Genomic DNA, 23,337 nt, shown 5'->3' on the forward strand with positions numbered 1-23,337 from the left:
AAAACGAAAAGTTGTGCTTAAAATACTTTGGATAACCAAGTAAGTTAAAAAAAATAAATAATAATTCTAAAATTTTTTAAATAAGACGAGTGGTCAAACAATTCAAGTAAAAACTCAAAATCCCTCCTAATATGAGACAGAGGGAGTAGTTAATAATATAGGGGGCACCATATCTAGCTCTCGGCTATCCTGGGTAGTCTCCCAAGCTCACGCTCATCGATATGTGGCATAAGGGCAAGCACGTGGCACCACTCTCTCTTTTTGAGCTTAATCCTACTTAGAGGGAGCTGAAAATTATGAAAAGAAGTTGGAGAAAACATAGAGAAGCTGGGGTTAATCAGTTTCTGGTTACTAGGTTATTCCTAGATTTTTTTTAGGTACTTTAAGAACACAGAGTTAGAATAAAACTTCTCAAACAGGACCCTAGTATGTTTCTCTTAAGCTCTATAGATTTTTTTAATCCACTGTATAGGGCGATCTTGATATATATAAATGATGGAGAACTTGAAATTAATAAATCTATTTCCGCGGTAGATTTTTTACGAAGGCCGTCCTTAACCGACCTCAACCCCTGGCAGCGACTGTGCCCTTTTTCAATAAAGGGAGATAGAGATTTTTTTTTTAAAAAAAAACAGAGGAGGTGCAGATGGATTAAAATAAATAGGGACATTTGCAAATTTATCACTGGTATTTTTAATTTTGTAACGATGTAACTTGAACGATAGTTCTAGCAGTATTATTTTAAAATTTTTTATGACAGTTTTGCAATAACGATTATTCAAAATAAATAATATGATGATGATGGTGGCAATGATCAATGGACGTATCTGCCGACAAATTCTGGAGTCAGGGGCTAGGACGACTGGAGTACTAGTACTATAGGCCAGGTTGAGGTGACAATCTGTTGGGGGCGTGAATGGTCGATACACTTATAGTATGTATATACATACTCCCTCCGTTAAAAAAAGGCAAACCCTAAATTTTTATGTCAACGTTTGACTGTCCGTCTTATATGAAATTTTTTTATAATTAGTATTTTTATTGTTGTTAGATGATAAAACATGATTAGTACTTTATGCGTGACTTATCTTTTTAACTTTTTTCATAATTTTTTCAAATAAGACGGACGGTCAAACGTTGGACACGGAAATCAGGGTTTGTCTTTTTTTAGGACGGAGGGAGCAGGCCCGGCCCTGAGGGGGGTCGATCAGTGCAGCCGCACTGGGCCCCCAAAACCATGGGGCCCCACCTACCCCCGACCCTCACCCCCCCTGCGGCCGATAGAGCAGCACAAGCGTGATGGCCGGCGCATGACGAGCGCGATTGGCAGCGTTTGCGATTCCTAGAACACGAAAATCGGACGAGGCCACTGAATCCTTCGAGACGGCGCCAGAATACAACGAGTAGCAGCAGCGCACCTCGCCGATGTCTGCAGCTACCAGCAGGTTCTCATGCGATTGCTCAACGGCGCGAGGCAGCAACCTCCGCGGCGCCGCAGGCCCAGGACCTGCAGGCCCTCTCTCCGCCTCACCAAGTCACCGCCTCCGTCTCCAATCCATATCACATCTGTACGTACAGAAATTTTCAGGTTCGCAACATTTTTAAGCATACCATGAATTCATGATACGAATGCAATACTATCTCATCTTTAGGATTGTGGGGGTATTATGCCATAATACTCTCACGCAGGAACTCTCCTCCGTTTCTGTCTATTTGATTCCTCTATGGCCGCATTCAGTTGATTGACTGATACCGCCATCCGCCGCTGCTCGGGTGCTTTGCTCATGTGTACTGCACTACTCCTGTCTGTCTCCTATGGCAAATGTACATTGATGTTAGCACTGGCCACTAATTAGTAAGATCTAGATTTGTTTCAATTAATATGTTGCTTTTCTAGCTTTGTAATTTATATGAGTTTAGCCATTAGTATATTAAATTTCTCAATCATCAGTTTGTTCTTTTATCACACCTTCTAGAAAGTTTAAATGGTTTGCCCATTTTATACATTGAGTAAATGATTTAGATGTGATTGACATTCATACCATCTTTAGTAACTATGCATTTAGAAATGTTCAAACAAATTTTAAGCTGATATATATGAAGTTTTCAATATGGATATTGATTTTGGAATAAAGTATTTATATATTTGGTACATTTATTGATTATTATTTAGATGTTTATATCAGGGACCCCTGTTTTTAATTTTGTCCCGGGCCTCCAAAACCTCAGGACCGACCCTGGGAGGGAGTATGCGTGTGTCACAGCTTTCACAGTACGTAGCAGTGTCGCGCGACTGCCACGCTCTGATGCTCTTGCTCTTGCTCTGGATGGACTTGGGCACACGTACGTACTGATGACCGGCCGGTTGATCGATTGGATGCATACTTATGCATTGGTCATTGCACGACGGCCAGTCTACAGTATGCACGTACGTACTAGTCGATAACTGATCGATGACAGTAAGAAGCTAGGCACATGCATGGACGTCACTGTACAAGTGTAGATGGCCATCGGAAAGAATTTTGCCACGTCCATAAGCCTAGCTAGCTATATCCATATGCGTACCTAATTTGTTACAACCTCCATGCTAAAATATTTTAGGTATGTCCTTATTCGTTGCATCCCATCCTAAATTACAACATTTTAGAATGGAGGTAGAGTATAATTTTGTAGTAATTCACATTTATTTATCCACGTGAACTATGTAATAATTGATTATATTTTTAAAGTAAAGGTCAGAATGATTTTCATTATAAAAAAAAGGTACTGTCTATAGATCATTTGACAGAAAACCCCCTTACAAATCTTGCAAATTTTAGACCACCCGATTGTTTTAAGATTCGTGCAGGCATCCAAACCCTAAAAATCCTCTCTCCTCTCCCGATATCTTACGCCGCTGCTCCTCAACGCTTCCCCAAGCCTCCGCCACAGCTGCCGCCGCCCGGCCTCGCTGGCTGGCCGAAAGGTGTCAACGGCGCCGGCGAGGCCCCCCCGGCCGGCCCCCTCCCCCTCTCTCTCCTCTTCTTTGCCTCAAGCTGGCGGCGGCGAGCTGTCCGTCGTCTTCCCCGTCGCCGGCGGCGGGGCGCCACTACCGGCCGCCTCCTCCTACCACACTTTCCGCTTTGCCCCCGCCGCCGCCCTCCAGCCCCGCGGCTTCGGTGGCGCAGCCGCCGCCTCGCCGCCCGCTCGATCCGCTGTCCACCGCCGGGCTGCCGCCTCCCACGGCCATCCCTCTAAAGCTGGCGAACTCCCCCCTCTTCCCTCCCCTCCCCCCTCCCACCCCCACCCCACCCCGGGATCCTAATTCGTCGGCCCTCTACCGGAGTTTGGATTCGCCGGCGCCGGAGAAGAAGAGGTGGTCGCCGGAGTTAGAGAAGAAGAGCACGAATCATGAAGTACATGCATCCAGTGATCCAAAATTTACAAGAATTGAGGTTGGATTTTCTGTCGACAGAGCTTTAGCAATTCCGTAAAAAAAAGGCTTATGATTATGAACTCCAACATGCCTATCCACCAGTACCTGCATTAGTTTCGATCAGTCAGGATTTATGCACGTCTGCCGGAACAGTATACACTACACAGTAGAGTGACTGAGCTGTTAATTAGCTTCAATATATTACTCACAAGCCAATTGCTAGCAATTAAAGCTAGCTAGGTGAAGGTACAGTTCGTGCCAAAGAGTGGTGTTGTTATGGTATTACTGGTGTATCACGGGACATGCATGAAACGCCAGATGTTACACTATAGCAACAGCACTCTGCACTCCCGATATAATGTTAATTTCCTTCATTTGATCGATCCATCCATCGAAATGATAGCTACACGCATGTGATAATTAAGTTGTAGTATACATATATATAGTTTGAACTTTTACTGCTTGTCGCCCGAAATAATCGGCATTCTGTCGACAACCTGCGCCCCCATATTCAGATCGACATTATGGGTGTGTTTATTTCACGTCAAAATTAGAAGTTTGGTTGAAATTGAAATGATATGACGGAAAAGTTAGAAGTTTATGTGTGTAGAAAAGTTTTGATGTAATAAAAAAGTTGAAATTTTGAAGAAAAAGTTTATAACTAAACTCGGCCTATATTCATGTCATTTTCTCACGACCTAGCTAGAGCTAGCCAGTAACGTCCGTTGATCCACGGCCTCTTATCGATTCAGCTATAATTAAATTTCACTGTCGATCATATACATATTCAATCCAGTATAGTATGTAGCAGTACACATATTTGCCTCATCAATCGATCAATTAATTAGCCATTGTCCTAAGCAGTAGATAGCTAGATAGATATCGATCGAGAATGAATGATATGTGGAAATTTTGTAGTAATACGAAACGGCATATATTTATATATATGCCAATACTACAACGTTTGGAATGCTTAATTATTCCATTGATTATCTGAAAATGAATTATATTACTACGCAGCAAGCAAGTGAATTAATGGCCGAGACCAAATACTCTCTACATTCGAAAAGAATAACTTAGATATGGATAAGATATAACTAGGATAACGAATTTAGACAATGTCTAGGTTGCTTTCTATTTGAACGGAAGGAGAGGCCGGCGGACCACTGCCATTTATATGGACTATTGTTCCCTTCTTTCTACACTAGCTAGCTTTATAGTACTAGTACAGCATTACAGCAGCACTGTTACTCCGACACATATATACAGCGATCGAGCACAGCAACAAGTCACGTGAACTGCTCAAGGACAAGTAAGCATTTTTCGCTGGTTGCTGATCCATCCAGATATGCATAAGCCTACACACATGCACTGCTGCATGCAGTATATCTCTAGCCATCTGCATCGCCTGCTGTGATATCACAATTTCGCATACTCTCGTGCCTGCATATATGCCATTCTGTCCTGTACACTTGGACTTGTTGCACTTGCACATGCTACATGCACGTGACCACCGGATGTGACTAGAATGAAAACCGTTCGAACGGAGTAGTTCTGGTGAGAGGTGTACAAATATTTTCTTGTTGTGCACCTCTCACTTTCACTTTTTAGGATTTCTGCTAGAACGGAGGGAGTAGTAATACAACTAGTTGTGCACCTTTTACCGTTCGAAAATATTTTCTCGCAGAAATCGGAGGGAGTAGTAATACAACTAGTTGTGCACCTCTCACTTTCCAAGAGAACTATAAAAAAACAAGAACTATATTCATCTATTATTGTAAGTAGTATGACATAGCCTAATGGAAGAAAAACATATCTAAAGCACGGAAAAAAATATCTTCATTCAACCAACCGCCTCAAAGCTCAATACAAATCTGAGCATCTAGACTAGAGAAGGTTGGAGATAATTAGCGGTATATGAAAAGTAATTCGTTTCCGATTCCAAGAAAAAGAATCCAACAGCTTCCAACCGATTTTGATTTTCGATAGATAGTAGCTTACCGTATTCGTTTATATTATGAGAAAACATTTCGAATCTATTTCTGTTTCCAAAATTTTTCGAAAAGATTCCGACCGATATTTTCCTCTCTTTTTTCAAAACATGTCCGAAACCGGGAACTTTCTGAACTTCATCCATGCGCCTAGTGAAGTAGCTGCTTGCATTGCATGCAACAAAACGTACGAGAGAAAAACAAATTAAAATACATTGGGGATAATATTAGTTGAAGCAATTAATCACATGTCATGCAGGAGATGAGGTGAAGGTCCGTGGCCCGCCAGTTGCTGCATATTAGCTATTCGCTGATTGATCAAAATTAAATATTAAATATATATCCGCACCGCACATCGATCGATCTGGTGTACGTCTGCTACATCTGCATGTGCTAGCAGCATTATTTGTTGATGTATGCAAGCGTCGCATTCGTATCAGAAATTTCGCATGGAATCTTGAATTCTTGATGCATTATATATTGTTGCTTGTCAAGCATGCATATATATATGGATACACTCGTGATCAAGTCGTTTGTTTCGTAGCTAGTTTGTATGTTTGCTCTGATATATATGGTCGTACATGTATGCTGATTGCTGGATCCCATTTGCCCCTTTAAGCTTTTTCCATGTACTGTACCCCAGCCTGGCTGTTTCCATCCCTACCCAAGATAAATTATCCACCCCTTGATCGTTTCCTATCCACAATTCCACACCACCAATCGCTCGCCTGGCTTTAATACTCATTTTGTTTTTAAATATTTGACGCCGTTGATTTTTCTAAACATGTTTGACTGTTTATCTTATTAAAAAATTTAAGTAATTATTAATTCTTTTCCTATCATTTGATTCATTGTTAAATATATTTTTATGTGTACATATAGTTTTACATATTTCATAAAAGTTTTTGAATAAGACGAAAGGTCAAACATGTTTAAAAAAATCAACAGCGTCAAATATTTAGGATAGAGAAAGTATTATGCATTTTTATCGACTCTGGTTACTGCTCCCCAAAAACTAGTTACTACTCCTCTATATACATACACTCTCTCTCTCTCTCTCTCTCATGTTTTTTACTTAAGCTTTGTATTTGATTGCTATACCTTTTCTGCTGGTGTTTACCCGTTGTTAGGTTGGTGGCGTGTTTACTTCTCTATCAATAATATAATGAAATAAGCCAAAGCTAGCTTCTCGATCAATTTTATTTATGTGACGAAGATATGTCTTAATTTCACTATGTGCAAAATGTTCACGCTGGTTTTAGATCGTACTACTACGTTAAAAAATAACCAAAAAAGTTAGTACGACTCAGCTATAGTAATTCACGGTAATACTAAACAACACCCTACGTGCTACTCCTACTCTCACATTAAGTCATAAGCGCGCCCTCTCCCACTCTAGATCCCCTCCTAGTATGAAAAAACCTCTCACCTTAAACTGATTCTGTCGCTAGCCCCATGCACATGTTCCATCTTCTTCCTTACTCTCCGCCTAACGACTGACGTGAAAACTCGCACCCCTTCCAACGTAAAAAATTCTATAAATAAAATTAGCTATGGTAAATATTAAAGGTTATCTTGATGCATACTCCTATGTTACTACTTGTTCGTGACAAGTAAAAAAATAATACAAAAAGGATTTTTGTTACTATAGTAAAGGAGTATACTCTAGTATATCCGAAGCTTTCTAGATCGAGTCAAGTCTTCACCTAAAAGGCTACTGACTACTTCCTCTTTTTTTTCTTTTATATACACAAAAAAGGGTACTAACCCTAACGGCTGTAAATTGGGGACGCCATCGTAGCAGTGACCTAGCGGTTTTCAAAAAAAAAAAAAAAAACAGTGACCTAGCTAAGCAATTAACTGTTCTAAAAAAAAACTAGGCAATTAAGTAATGTCTTGAACAGATTGAAGCCTAAAAGAGCCTAATATTTCTTCAGACCCTTCCAGTGTTTGTGTTCCAGTTAATACAACCAAGTTCAATGTTTATCCAAAGAAAAGATAGCCTAATACGTAGAGAATATTACACTGTAAATTGACGTCAGTGATACACTTTTGCCATTTGCCAAAACTTAATTATGTGATCTTAATTTATAGATGCAGTTAAGCAATTTATGTCTGTGATGGCTAGCTTGCTAGGCGTAAGTAGTGGTCATAGAAAACGGTTGCACGTAACGTAAATTTGATCGACCCACCACTTTACAGTATAATATTTCGAATATTTCCATGATTTCGTCTGTTTTGTTCTCGAGATGGCTAGGAATTAGTTAAAAGCTGATCACTAGACTTTCCAATCTGTGGAGTGATGGTTACTGCTACGACTGATCAGTGTCATGGTTGACCTACTACTTGCAATGATCCCCTGAATATACATACTGCTGCTACTTTAATTAGTACACTGTTGTAGTACTAATTACTCCACTAAACAGTAGGCAGCAGGAACATGTCCTAATCATCCTACATCATCTCAGGCAATTGCAATTGAATGAAGGTACAATGCATTGCATGCGTCAATGATCAGTGTGTGCATTGTTGCTAATCTTGATACAGGCAATGGCTACTGAAATGCGAATTGATCATACCTTATTACTAGCTTGTCTAGCCAATTAAACGGGCTGCTATACTGTAGTACACTGTTAAGCCTGCAACCTTCTTTGAATGCCATTTTTCTAAATTTCTTTGGAGAGCTATACAATTCTCTTTTGGACTTTATCCTCCACATAGTATATCTCATATATGTTTGGGAATTGGCTTGTGGGTGTTAGTAAAAAAATCAAAAAACTTATTCTTGTTGGAGCTTTCGCTATATGTTGGGTTCTTTGGCTTAGTAGAAATGATATGGTTTTTGATAAAACACCGTCAAAATCCTATTTGCAAGTGCTTTTCAGGGCAACGTATTAGCTTCGGGGTTGGGCTCAGTTGCAAAGGCATGATGAAGATATCAAGCTAATAAATGATGAATGTCGTAAACTTGAGACGACAATTATGCATCTATTTGCCAACTTCGGGTGGTGGTTCTCTATTAGAATTCAGTAGTTAGGGGATCTTTTTCTTTGTTGGTGTTTATTAGTTTGCTTAGCTTTGTTTCTGCTATCGTGAACTTTCTATGTGAGTTCTGTAATAATTGGCTGTAACTCTTTGAATAAAGGCCGGAATGTTACATTCCGTTATCTAAAAAAAGCCTGCAACCTTCTTAAATAAAAAGGCTGGAGTACCATACCAGTATTTTAAAGGCCTGAACAGAAGCAGAGAGCAAGCACCATATTTACTCGTGCTTGCTGTGCCAGTGATGGCATTTGTAGGTGATGCAGACTGTACAATCACGAGCAGTATTGCTCAATGAATGAACACACAGTATCAGTATGTGTACTTGGTGCATTTGTAGTTGATGACTGATGAGCAGAGCCAGTCCTGGACTCCTGGTATGCGAATCGTGAAGATATTCATTGCAGCCTCGGCCAGGTGATCGATCGGTGGCGGTGAGCGATACAGACATACAGAGTAGTATTATGGACAAGATTACAAAGGAATTGAGCAGGATTGGCAGCCGCAGGATTAGCGCGTGACCTGAGTCAGTTACAGGCAGCACCGCCGCTTGTTTGTCTCATATATACAGAAGAGCGCAGGAAGAAGCAGCGTGCAGCTAGCTACCCAGTGCAGCCAATATTGGCTCGATGCAACACTGCCAATGTTATTGTGCAGCAGCTATAGCAAGTGCAGTAAAAGGGCAACTACGTATCGATCCTACCGTTGTCATCGATCGACACGGGAGCTCAGCTGACTACTCCTCTAAACTCCTAATCAATGGAGATAGCAACTTAGCAAGAGGAAGAGCAACTGATGCATGTCTGCAACTCTGCATGCATATATGCATGGTGTTTATGGTTGGGGGTTTACCTGAAGCCAGCTTGAACACATGTGTAGTACTCCAACTACATTGGTAAGAGAGTATAATTGGAGTGAGCTGCGTTGGATGGACGTGAAGAAGATCGAGACGGCACGAGGCAAGCAGCAGGTGATGAGATGAGGCTGCAAAATGAGAAGGAACAAGAGCAAGTGACGAAAGAATTGGACAGGGAGGGACCAACAAAAGGAGAGACACTTTCCACCCCGAAAACAGGATCGATGCATACATACATCGACGATCGATCCTCGCGTGGAGTGGATCGACGAGTGAAGAAGACAGTGCCAGAAAGCCTGCCTACCTGCCTTCCGGGGTCCAATGCACAAAGCACCCTCTCTACCTACTGCCATCTTTCCCCCATATCGCCCCCTTGACCCTTCCCTTCTTTTGTTATGCGTACCAGATTACGTAGCCTCAAAATCTCTCAAATCCTGCGTCAAATGAACAATGAGCAATGGTATTGAAATGAACATATTCTAGGCATTAAACATGAGGTGGTTTTTCTATCCTTTCGGGGATGACCTGGTGGAACTACCAGTGTTGTCAAGCCTGAGTGTCGATGAAGGGTGTTTTCTTATACTACTATTTTCATCTCATAAATATTTTCAAAAGAACAAAACAATATGCCTTTATTTCATATATATGTCTTAATAGAAAAAAAACCCAACCTAGGATTGGGATGAGACATAATCTAGTAACACGAATCGAGGGAGGCTTCTCTCTAGATATTTTTTTTTTGACGGGAGGAGTATGTTTTTGAAATGGTCAGCTCAAAGACGGTTTTTTAATTAATCAAGCCTGAAATACTAATTTTTAAGATGGTGTAATGCTAATGGAAGTAGTGGAGAGAAACCTAACCCTTGGGGTACGTGCCGTGATGGGAAGCCGCGTGTGTACATCTCGGGCCAGCTGCTGAAATGCCGACAAAGAAGGAAAGTCACATTCGATTAAGGGTGAACACAAATTAACCAAAGTCCGTACCGAACCAAGCTGATGCCGAACCAAGTCCGTATGGAAATGATGCTCAATCGGCCGGTAATTGACCATATTTATCATTTAAACTATTCAGTGTTGATATTAATATGATATACAAATAAATTAGAAAAAACAAAAATTATAAATAGATAAAAAGGGTACGTTCGGAAATGGTACCCCTTATACGAAAACGACGCTCGGTCGATTGGAAAATTCCATGACTGTTTTCACCCTTACCATCAACTAAGGCCCATGAAAGTATAACCCTAAATCCCTAAGACATCCAACGCTAGCATCACAACCCTTCAACACTCACAAGGCACGGCATAGGTACCCCACACCTACCAGCCTCGGCAATCCATCGAATTCATCTTCTGCCACTACGTCTTTAGTCTTGCTCCCCTCTCTGGCCCCTGTGACCTTCTGTTAACGACCAAATATGGTAATCTAAGTATCGGAGATGGGGATAGAATCAAAGTAGAATTCGAGATGGAGATCGTCCCGAAAACAGAGTGGGAATCGGCTGGAGTCCAAATCGGCTACGATCGGGATCGGCTAAGTCCGAGTCAGACTGGGTTAGACGATGTAGCCGATTCCAACAATACGACTTGGTGTACGTCATCGGGTTGAGTTGATATGCTTAAAGATGATTGTCGTGCATGGATAGAGTCCTGAGAAGGCAATTGTATCTATTAATTAGGATATTTTATGTAATTTCCTTAGAGATATGTTTGGGCAAAAGTCTACCGCAAAGATTTATGGTATCTTAGAGTTTGTTAGAGATAAGAGTTTTGTCCGTTATGGACATGTTGTGTAATTCTCGGGTATAAATAGACCTCGAGCCCCATGTAATCAAATTAACACACGTTCAATACAATCTCGGCACATCGCCACCCTTTTTGCTTTCGTTTTATTTCGACGAGTTTTTGCTTTTGGGTTGAGCTGCATCGGTTTCGATCTTCAACAAGAGGTAAAACTTGTTATGGCGGCTTGTGTTCTCGGGATTAGTGCTTCCATCTTTATGATACTCTAATCTTGTTTATGTAATTCGCCGAGTTATCATATATCTTACATAATCTTTGGCAATATTGCTATTTAACCTACAATCGGCTAACATCTGTCTGTAGAGGACAACCGATTAGGTTAGATATCGATGTTGACTTAGATTACCTAAGGTACCTATCTCTCTATGAAACTTCCAATGGCTTGATTGTCTAGATATTGTCTTTCTTTTCATACTTATAGCTGTATCAGTTGTTTGATCTTATGAGTCGTGATTAGAATCTCAATCTCTAGCCTGCTTCTTGGTTGCCGATTAGGGTAGTATTGGGGTTTTAGCCGATCTTACCTAGTTTAACTACTTTTATCCTATATGCTTTATTGACATGTTAAATCTGCCCTTATGTTAAGATCTTGCCGCATTTAAGTATATTAGGTTCTTTGTTTGGTATATCCTATTTGATTTGATATCTTAATATAGAGTGGTATCGGAGTATTAGCCGATACATGCTAGATCTATCTGATCGGCTATGCTATGAACATATATAGTCTCATTGTTAGTATATATTTCGATCTAAGTGATTTATACTGTCTCGGCATGGCGACCGATCTATCCCAATCACTTGATTTAAGTATATATCGACATAAGGATTATATATCGTTAATATCTACAGCCGATCGAGTAGATTTAGTTATTTCTTAACGATTGCCGATCGATGCATATATGACATCGGCTCAAAGATAAATGATATGTCATCGGCACTTAGCCGATCGGCTATCGTTTATGAGTTTAACCGCGGTTTTTTTTGTCTTTGTTCTTGTTGATTGCAGGATCAAAACAACTGGCACGCTTGCATACCCGAAGGCGAGTTTTGGACCTGCATTGGATTTAAGCAGATCTCCCAGGTCTCGTGTTTTTCATCAACACCTTCATAGCATGTCTTATTCCCCATCCTTTCACGGCTAGCTCCCTCCGTGTCATCCTTCATCACGGGTTTCGTCCATAGCAACCTGCATCACTAGCTATGCCGGTCTCTACCCTGGCGTCGTCCATCGCATCCTCCGCAAGTGACATTTGCAATGGCCTCCATTCGTAGGCACTGTCCCCATCTCGCTTTGTTGGCATTCTCCGCACCTCCTTCATTTTTGTTCTTGTGTGCGGTTAGTTCGGTCCTTCATCCGCAAGGTAGTTCGATTTGGTTTTTTTACCACTTGTTAATTCGACTGTCATATTTTAAAAAAAATAATGTTTTAAAATGATTTGATTTGATTACTCTCTTTGTTCACAAAAATATAATCATTTCTCTGAGCTTGTAGCAGAGATTAAGTTCAAGGTGAAACTACTTTGGTATCCTTGAAAGTTTTTTTGGACCCACAAAGATCGTGCTACCGATAAAAAAAAGTAAATGTAAGATATCATAACAGAATTTGGATAAATTTTATATGCCAGAAATGTTTGTATCGGTTGGACAGTGGGAGTACCAAGGTAGTAGCTCTACTACATGAACATGAGCTAGATAGCCTTTTCTCTTGGTTTTAGTGAAAAAGATGAATTATCTAACCTGGTCTGATGGAGATGGCCATCTTTCGGGCCTGCCGACCCCAACAACGTACATATCGAATGATCCATGGATGGATCGATCAAAAGGACTCGTTGACAAGAACGTTTCAAAGACCCTTTTTATCGGGCCAAGAAGAAGAAATGTCGCGGCGTGTGCCAAATATGCATGCGTGCGTACCCAAACTTTGTTCTCTGCAAGCTAGTCGGTCAACAGGCAGGCCGCAGGCGTAACCAAAGGAGTCGCTACCTTTCTACTAGTTTCTACACGATAGATCGATGTAGCGTCACAATAATGCCCACACACTTTTCAGCAGTAATATTCTTCTTCATTTTCCGTATTTTAGTATTTGAAATTTTTGCCTCAAGACTCTGGTGAGAATTGGAAATGTGAAAGAACCAATCCTCACTTAATTCCAATGCATCGCATGACAAACTACGACTCTGGACATTGTTTAATACTCCTTTGGACCGAGGAGTTTACTAAAATTTCACCAGAATCAATCCATTTCTTTTCTTTTTCTATCAGAGCTCCATTTGAACACATGAAAAATAGTGAAATTTCAAAGGATATAAGGGCTGGTTTGGTTTCAGGCCTAAATTAGACTTACCAATATTTAGTAATTTCAATAGTGTTTAGTGTCTATTTGGTTTGAAGCCAAATTTTGGCATGCCTAAGAAAAATAGGCCATTTCAATAGTGAACTTAGACTATTTTGGCTTCAATCCAAACACAACTTTACCTTACCAAAATTAGTCATATCAAAACTTGCCAAAATTTGACATTGACAAAATTTGGTAAGGTCTATTTAGATCACAAACCAAACTAACCCTAAATCTCATTAGAAAAATTCTTATAAGGCTCTTTGGAACGAATGATTGGGTCTCTGGATTCCTTTGAAGTTCATATGGATCGTATGTTTGTTTTTGTCGGAACCTACCTCTCTCTTTTAAATCACGTGTGTTTTCATGTGCTTCATCCAAACTATTCCACAGTTTTCTATATATTTCTATTTATTTTGGATTTAAGGTGTCATGATATTTTAATTCTATGTTCCTAGCAGTCCCCCAAATGTTTGAGGAGAAAAATGTGAAATGTTTAGGCCCTTTAAATCATAGGGTTGAAAAACAGAGTAATATGAAAAACATATAATTCTGACAGAAATACGAGTGTAAAACAGAAAAATGCAAAACACAGAAATAATCGTTTAATTGGACCGCATGAAAAAACGCATGAATCGGATAAAAGAGATATAGTCAAAGGGAATTTTCCAAGAGGTTTAAGATCTCGCTAAGTTTCCTTTGAAATCGACATATAACAAGTCATTCCATATGATTTAGAAAGCTTCAGTTCTTTAGATCAAATGGCAAAATAGGAAAATTTTCTAGAATTTAAATCATATGAAATTCCTATGTAAATCCTTTAGGCCCCCTTTGATTCGTAGGAAAAGTATAGGAAATTTGAAGTATTTCAATCCTATGGAAAAAATTCCTATGAAAATCTTTGAAACAAAGGATTGAATCCTATACTATCCTTTAAAATTCCTATGGAATGGCTAATCCTATAGATATTTTGGAGGAAAGTTAGCAAGAGGTCCAACCTCTTGGAAAAATTCCTTTGAGTCTATCTCTCTCATCCGATTTCTGCGTTTTTCCTATGGTCCAATCAAACAGTCATTCCTTTGTTTTTTCTGGATTTTCCACTCCTCTGTTTTACAACTACATTCTTATCAGAATCCTATGTTTTTTCTATTTCTCCGTTTTTCTATTCCTATGATTAAAGGGGCGCTTAATTGAGAGGTCCCTTATACTCCATCCTACTTATGATCCACAATTGATTTTTGGAGGTCTGTTTTCAGTTTTTAACTGTAGTGTGAAACTTGTAGACAGTACACATGATATTGACAAAGGCATTATTACATGCTAAGTGTGAACATTACAACAGGGACAAACATCGGTACGAGTAATCTACCATGGGAAAGGTGAAAAAGAAAACGAAAAAGAAAGGATACACGGAGCCCAAGGGTTCAATGACACGCTGGTAGCAGTCCAGTCCAGTAGACAGCATGCCGTTGCGTTGCCTCTCTTCCCCCATAAATTACCCCCTCAATGCTCGTGATATGCTCCTGCTAACCTCTCCTTCTTGGTCTCCTCCTCTCGGCCTCTTCCTCTTTACTCCCCCTTCGCGCCATCGCCTCGCTTGCGCCGCGCCAAATTCCATAAAAATTCCAGCCAACACAAGCGTTAGGCCTCCCGCGCACGCCCGTCCGCTCGCCATGCCCACGGCCTCTTCCCCTTGGCGTTTGTAGATGGGCTCCTCCTCCCTCCTCCTCTTCCTCCCCCTCCGCCACCCACTCCTCTTATTCCTCCTCTCATGCCATCACCTCCTTGCTGCCTCCTCTCCCCTCCGACCACCATCTCCTCCTCTACCTAGACCACCAAGAACAACACCACCTCGCCGCCGCCATGGTCCGCAAGCGCCCCGCCTCCGACATGGACCTGCCACCGCCGCGCCGCCATGTCACCGGCGACCTGTCCGATGTCACGGCCGCCGCGGCGGGCGCGCCGACGTTGTCTGCCAGCGCGCAGCTCCCCGCGCTGCCCACGCAGCTCCCGGCGTTCCACCACACGGACATGGACCTCGCCGCGCCCGTGCCGCCGGCGCCGCAGCAGGTGGCGGCGGGTGAGGGTGGGCCGCCCAGCACGGCTTGGGTGGATGGCATCATCCGTGACATCATCGCCAGCAGCGGCGCCGCGGTCTCCGTCGCGCAGCTCATCCACAACGTGCGTGAGATCATCCGGCCATGTAACCCCGACCTCGCGTCCATCCTCGAGCTCCGCCTCCGCTCTCTCCTCAACTCCGACCCCGCGCCGCCGCCGCCGCCGCCGCCGTCGCATCCTGCTCTCCTCCCTCCCGACGCCACGGCGCCACCGCCACCACCCACGTCGGTCGCCGCGCTCCCTCCCCCTCCGCCAGCGCAGCCCGACAAGCGGCGTCGCGAGCCTCAGTGTCAGGAGCAGGAGCCCAACCAGCCGCAGTCGCCGAAGCCCCCCACCGCGGAGGAAACCGCCGCCGCCGCCGCGGCCGCCGCAGCGGCGGCTGCCGCGGCCGCCAAGGAGCGTAAGGAGGAGCAGCGGCGGAAGCAGCGCGACGAGGAGGGCCTCCACTTGCTGACGCTGCTGCTCCAGTGCGCGGAGTCGGTGAACGCGGACAACCTGGACGAGGCGCACCGCGCGCTGCTGGAGATCGCGGAGCTCGCCACGCCGTTCGGCACCTCGACGCAGCGCGTGGCGGCCTACTTCGCGGAGGCCATGTCGGCGCGGCTGGTGAGCTCGTGCCTGGGGCTGTACGCGCCGCTCCCGAGCCCGTCCCCGGCGGGCGCGCGGGTCCACGGGCGCGTGGCGGCGGCGTTCCAGGTGTTCAACGGGATCAGCCCGTTCGTGAAGTTCTCGCACTTCACGGCGAACCAGGCGATCCAGGAGGCGTTCGAGAGGGAGGAGAGGGTGCACATCATCGACCTGGACATCATGCAGGGGCTCCAATGGCCGGGGCTGTTCCACATCCTGGCGTCGAGGCCGGGGGGGCCGCCGAGGGTGAGGCTGACCGGGCTGGGGGCGTCCATGGAGGCGCTGGAGGCGACGGGGAAGAGGCTGTCGGACTTCGCGGACACGCTGGGATTGCCGTTCGAGTTCTGCCCGGTGGCTGACAAGGCCGGGAATCTGGACCCGGAGAAGCTGGGCGTCACGCGCCGCGAGGCCGTCGCCGTCCACTGGCTGCGCCACTCCCTCTACGATGTCACCGGCTCCGACTCCAACACGCTCTGGCTCATCCAGAGGTACTACACTACTTCTTTCTTCCCTTGTCAACTCGGGACCCCCCGGAATCATGGCTACTTTACACCCTATACTTCTCATTGACATTGTGACCTAGTAGTATACTCTATCTATGCATCATCATATCAGTGGTTAGTAGTACTAGCCCTAGATCACCATAGGATGATTAAGGAGGAGTAAAAAAAGATTTGCGTTTTGGTGCCCTAAAAGTATGTCATTATGGCCAACTTTTTAGGCTTAGAAAGGTTGCAACTTTCTAGTGGTTCTGTGGTATCAAGCTTCTCCATGGTCTTTGGTGATCCGAGAAGTGGGAAAGATTTCTCCTCCATTTGGTTTGTGGATCACTATGAACGAGCTAAAAGTTCTTATCATCATGACCAACTTTTCATGCCAAAAGGTCTCAGCTTTCTAGTTCTAAGTGCCACCAATGTTGATTATTAAATTGAAATGGCTGCAATCTATACACAGTTCATACTAGAGATCACATAGTAGTGGACTGCAATAGATATGTCCCACTGTACTTGCAAAAACCATGAAGGCAAGGCAACCAATTTAGGTGTCCTTGAGAACTTATTGTTATCATTTATAGTTCTAAATGTTGCTAGTTGAGTCATTCTTGTCGAACAGAATCATAATTAATTTGTGTACTGATCTTGACTCTGTGGACCACACAAATCAGGTTGGCGCCAAAGGTTGTAACAATGGTGGAGCAGGATCTGAGCCACTCAGGCTCCTTCCTGGCACGTTTTGTGGAGGCCATCCACTACTATTCGGCACTGTTCGACTCGCTTGATGCGAGTTACAGCGAGGATAGCCCGGAGCGGCATGTCGTGGAGCAACAACTCTTGTCGCGTGAGATCCGCAATGTGCTAGCCGTGGGCGGTCCAGCACGCACCGGCGATGTTAAGTTTGGGAGCTGGCGCGAAAAGCTTGCGCAGTCGGGCTTCCGTGTGTCGTCGCTTGCTGGAAGCGCTGCTGCTCAGGCCGCACTGCTGCTTGGGATGTTCCCTTCCGATGGATACACGCTTATTGAGGAGAATGGCGCTCTGAAGCTCGGATGGAAGGATCTGTGCCTTCTCACTGCCTCTGCTTGGCGCCCAATTCAGGCTTCGGGACGTTAGTATTGAGGGGGAATTTATAGAGCTGAAGTATCACTTGATCTTACTTAGGTGCAATTACCTAGTCCTTTTGCTTCTTTTAGCTGCTCAATTTGGTCAATTCTGAGAAAAGAAAAATAAAAAAAAATTCTGATCACTAATTTTCAGATCTCCACAGTGGTAGTTACTAATGTGCAACTTAGCTTTAGCTTTTATTCTGTTCATGCTCCAGTTAACCATTCTGTCCAATTTAGTTTATTTTGCAATTTTGTAGTGCTTAATCCTTGCTGACATTGTTTTGGGGGAACAGGCAAAAGGATCCTTACTGACATGAAATTCATATGATCACAAAATGATCATATCTGGTGGTTAGTGAGTTCAATTAGATTGTTGGGTAGCACAGGAGTTCTTATTATTCGGTGATCATTGATGGGTGCTCCTTCTGAATGCCAAATCATCAGCAATGAACTAATGATGGGTAGCACAGTAGTTGTGTACTAGAAAGTCAGGATGTTAGTGGTTTTAGTTCATTCCATCTAAATCCTGCTAATTCTTTTCTTCTGAAATATTTGAAACCACTGACCTACACTGCTCATTTAGACATTGGTGTATCACTTTTCTAACATTTTTGCATTACAATAATCTTATTATGGAATTCACTTATTCCTGTATCCGGCATCTACTGGATATACATGGTTTTACTTTTTAACATCATTTTCACCTTTCCGTCCGTGATGGTTATTTAGCTTGTTAAAAGTCTTGCTTCCTGGACACTTCGGCCAGTATAACCTTTTTGTATGATCAGCTTGGTTCCATGTTTCTTTATCACAAAGGTTACGTTACACGATTGAGATTCTGGTGATTTTCTTATTTGACTATCCCCATCAAGAAATCCCACTCCACTAGTTTTGCTATTTATTTTTTGTTCCTGGCTAACCTAAGCCAAACAGGCTTCTTGGGCATTGTTTACCTGGATGTCGTTGTCTTGCATATTCTTCATTACAATATCATCACGAATGTTTTGGTTGGGATTTGCCTTGAGTTGGTAACATTCCTAGTTTCACATGTTTTTTTTTCCCTTCCTTCTAATGCTGGCGTTGTCTACCATTTGTTTGCATCTTATTGGCCTACCAGCTTTATGCAAAATAGTAGTATGTCTGAATGATTGTTGTTTATTCACTGCCAGATTACTACACATTGATACTTTGTTTGCTTTGCTAAAGAGTGGCAGTTTTTGGCACTGGGCACCTGCATTTCCAACCAACCAATGCCATATTTCACTATTAAAAGTAGTAGTAACTGATTTAGCTTCCTAGTCACATTTCCAAAGTTGGTTATGTGCCAATGTGGCAATCTTGAACATCACTTTCATTCAAGGGTTGGAACATAGATCCACCTGATGATGCAATTACCCTCAAATGAATCACTTGCTTCTTTATACTTACACTACTTTACACTCATTATGGTGTTGTGGAGTGAGAGAGGGGTTGGGATTGGGGTCAGGCAGAGTGGGGAGAGAAGGCAGGCTTAAATTTGTTTCCCAACAATGCCTTTAGACCACCTTTGCCTGCTTGCCATGATGGGGTGATGCATGGCATTGGCTTCTTTCTTCTACTGCTACTACTACAAAAGCTTCCCTCTTTCTCATGTTCTCTCTCCTCCAAGGCTTCAAGGGTCCAAGCGAGCAAGCAAAGGGCCCAATCTTTTCTTGTCCCCAGGGCCCAGCATTGCCATTGCCCCCAAGGAGAAGGACTAGTCCTTTTCTATCAGCAGAGGGACCTGTTGTCTCTTGTTCTCTTGTGCTAGTGTGGGGAGCTACTGGCACGAGGTCAGCTTGGAAAGACACTGACCTCTCTACCCCCTTTGGCTTGTGCAGTGCAGTGCAGTGCAATTCAGCCTTGGAGTTGCAGAAAAGGGTTTTGCTAGCTATAGTTTGGGGAATGATGATGATAGTCAGGAAGTGGTTGTTGAACATCTTCAATCCATCGCAGGAAAGAGAAGGGCTCTTTCTTTGTGTTTGGTGTTCTTCACCACCTGATGTGATGGTTAACTTCCCTCTACTCCCTGATGCTTTTAGTTATAAAGGGTAATTTGCAAGGACTCTTGCCAGAAGAGAGTACAGTGATTATTAGTTGAGCATTTCTTCTGAAACTAGTTGCTGATAGAGTTACTTAGAATGAATGAATTAAATGGGGGATGGTGATTGCATGAGTGGGGCAAAGGAACATGCAGTGCCATGGTCCTGAATATTCCCCAATCATGGAGCAACAAACCAAATCAAATTGCACACTGTTTGTGATGTGTGTGAGACTGGGAAAGAGAGCAAACAGCCAAGCAAACATACCTACAACACGTTGCTCCTGGCTTATCACATTGTGGACCTGGGGTGTTGGGAGGACTGCATTGCCTTGATGAAGTGTCTGTCATATGATATCATAATATCAGATGGTGAAAAAAATTGTGGAATGGAACTGTGTGGGCTTTCTTCTTCTTCTTCATGTCGTCTGATTGATTGTTTGTTTGTTGGTAGCATTAGTAATACGGTAAGGAGAGGATGAGCAGGACTCAGAGGAGTGGGTGAATGCATTCATTTTGGTTTGTAAATTGGCCCTGGTAAATTGCAGTGTACAGTAGGGAGTTACTACTGTGCTGTGCTCTCTGCCTGCAATGCCCAGTGTTGCACAAGCACTGCAGTGCACGTCTCTCTCGTGCCAGTGCCAATGCCATGCTTACAACAGTCTGCTCTGTCTTGGGTTCAGTTGATGACTCGATCAACAAGCAGAAGCTGGAAAGAGAAGAGAAAATTGGGAAAAAAAAAAGGGAGAATAGCTAATATGGTCCCTAAAGTTTCGCTCATGGGTCATTTTAGTTCTTAATCTTTCATATTGTTCAAACAAGTCCTTTAAATTTATCATGTGGGCTAATATAGGGTTGGTTTGGTTTGTGACCTAAATAGGCCTTACCAAATTTTGTCAATGCCAAATTTTGGCAAGTTTTGGCATGACTAATTTTGGTAAGGTAAAGTTGTGTTTGGATTGAATCCAAAATAGTCTAAGTTCACTATTGAAATGGCCTATTTTTCTTAGGCATGCCAAAATTTGGCTTCAAACCAAATAGACACTAAACACTATTGAAATTACCAAATATTGGTAAGTCTAATTTAGGCCTGAAACCAAACCAGCCCATAGTCCTTGGTCTCACCAAAATCACCACATGGATACGCCATGTCACCTTCCTATGCAAAATTTATATGATTTATCCAATTTACCCTTACGCATAGGAAAATAAAAAACAAAAGGAAAATTTTTAAAAAATATATGGTATATGTAAGAGCAAAAATATACCTCAAAAGGGTGAAAAAAGAATTATTTTTTTCCTATGGTTATGTCTAATTCACCATTATATTTATTTTCTATGATATATGTAAGGGTAAATTGGACAGTTCCTCTTAGATTTTGTATGAATGATGACATGGCATATCCATATGATGATTTTGGTGGACCCAATGACTATTCTAGACTTTATGACAAAGGTTAAGGATTTCTTTGGACCATTTAAAAGGTTAGAGACTAAACTGATCCTACAGACAAACTTTAGGGACTAAAGTAGCTATTCTCCCGAAAAAAAAAGAAACAAGAAGAGCTACTGCAGACTTACAGTTTCGCCATTGCTGAGCTGACGATCCCTTCCTGGGCTGGGTTTACATGCACAAGAGCAAGAAGAAGCTGACACGCACACATCGCATCTCATGGCCATCGGGCGTCGCCTGTTCAGCCATCGCCAATTCGCCATTGCATCCGGATGGGATGGGCGCCTGGGCGGCAGTGGCACAAGATGGGATGTGGCGGTGGGCTCGCGACTGCCATGGACGACGACCACCACAGCGGCGGCGAGGTCTCTCTCGAGGGTTTGGATTGGTAGAGGAGACGGTGGCCACAGAGAAAGCATCCAATGGCTACGAGGCCGCAATCGACAACATTTTTCAGAAAGCCCCCCTAGCTTATCTTGTTTGGATCGCCATTAATGATGATTGTGATCCTGATTTTTCGGATCGCTGTTAATGTGCTAGCACTGGTAAAGATCGTCTCCTAAGCTTCAGCGTCAGATAAAATCAATTCAGCATTTCTGACTGAAGTGAACGATGGCCCCGCCGGACGACCTGTTTGTTGCTACCACTCCGCGATGACAAGACCAAATGCCTCAGAAATTGGTCTGCATACTTTGATCTGAAGCTGTCTATTTGACGGACGGGCTTAACAAACGAGCTCTACAATCAGTTGCAGGGACAGCACCAACTGCAGACTGAAACTCGCCTCATTTTTTACAGTTTTCAGTCAACAAAGCTCATGGTCTGATTTTTAATGACATTGGTCCTTGAACTGCTGGCCTGAATGCTGGAAGGGGTTACAATTACATTGCCTGATCAAGTTTAATCCTATTAGCAGACGGGGATGAGTGGAGGATGGAACTCGGCTTTCTTGTTTCTGTCTGTCTGTCTGTGACTTGGTAGCAATATTAATTGGAGGAAATGATGAGCAGAATTAAGAGGAGTTGGGTGAAGGTATTCATTTTGGTAGTAAACCTTGCCTACCCCTGCCTCACTCGCCGGAGACCAGTACGGAGTACTGCTTACTGTACACTGCAGTCTCTCCTGCCATGCCTTCCCGTACTCTGTTATCCGCTGATCTGGTAACCTGACATACATTCATGCTAGAATTTCACGGTAGTTTAGTTCCAAACTTTTTCTTCAAATTTTCAACTTTTTCATCACATCAAAATTTTTCTACACACATAAATTTCCAACTTTTCCGTCATATCGTTCCAATTCAAACCAAACTTTCAATTTTGGCGTGAACTAACACACCCTAAGGGGGTGTTTAATCCAGGGTATAAATTTTTGGCGTGTCATATCAGATATATGGACACACATTTGAAGTATTAAACGTAGAATTAATAACATAACAAATTATAGATTCTGCCTGTAAACTGCGAGACGGATTTATTAAGACTAATTAATCCGTCCTATAGCAATACATTGTCAAATCATGACGTAATTAGGCTTAAAAGATTCGTCTCGCAAATTAGTCTCAATCTGTGCAATTAGTTATTTTTTAGCTTATATTTAATACTTCATACATGTGTTTAAACATTCGATTTGACATGGTGTAAAATTTTTACGTGGGAACTAAACAGGCCTAACTATGAAAGCGTAAAAATGGAAGTTACATTGGATACAACTGTTAGCTGATCAGCGGTAGCAGGAAAAATACGTACAGTGTCTGTGGAATTCGCTAACAATACTGCATAACTGCAACAAATAATGTTTGACAAGACCAAGGATTTATTTGATTGGGCTTAAGCTCCTGCTTTACTTTTTCTAAAGACACGAATTAAGTTTGACAAGGATAAGGTTGTGTTTTGATCAGATTCTAGCTTCACTTTTTTTCTAAGGCTAAAGTCTAAAAGAAAAAGGGGCTAGACCACTAGAGTGATCGTAAAAAAATAACTAGTGAGGCGGTGTAGATGCTCCATAGTTCTACTCCAAACTCCACTTTCAATAGTTATATT

At 42.7% G+C, this 23,337-nt stretch overlaps 1 protein-coding gene and 1 long non-coding RNA gene across 2 annotated transcripts; one reads left to right on the forward strand and one right to left on the reverse strand.

Annotated features, from left to right (window-relative positions):
* Positions 1 to 10,165: 10,165 nt before the first annotated feature.
* LOC127757585 (uncharacterized) lies at positions 10,166 to 21,953 on the reverse strand. Its single transcript, XR_008013493.1, has 3 exons — positions 21,427 to 21,953; positions 20,114 to 20,189; positions 10,166 to 10,219 (listed from the first exon to the last, which is right to left on the reverse strand). It is a non-coding gene; the product is annotated as an uncharacterized LOC127757585 (long non-coding RNA).
* LOC127757584 (protein SCARECROW 2-like) lies at positions 14,948 to 18,105 on the forward strand. Its single transcript, XM_052283126.1, is given in 3 exon segments — positions 14,948 to 15,173; positions 15,175 to 16,674; positions 17,352 to 18,105. Coding segments are annotated over 3 exon segments (1,968 nt in total). The 5' UTR covers positions 14,948 to 15,147; the 3' UTR covers positions 17,794 to 18,105.
* Positions 21,954 to 23,337: the final 1,384 nt, after the last annotated feature.

This window comes from Oryza glaberrima, chromosome 12, assembly GCF_000147395.1.
Source record: "Oryza glaberrima chromosome 12, OglaRS2, whole genome shotgun sequence".
Lineage (NCBI taxonomy): Eukaryota > Viridiplantae > Streptophyta > Magnoliopsida > Poales > Poaceae > Oryza > Oryza glaberrima.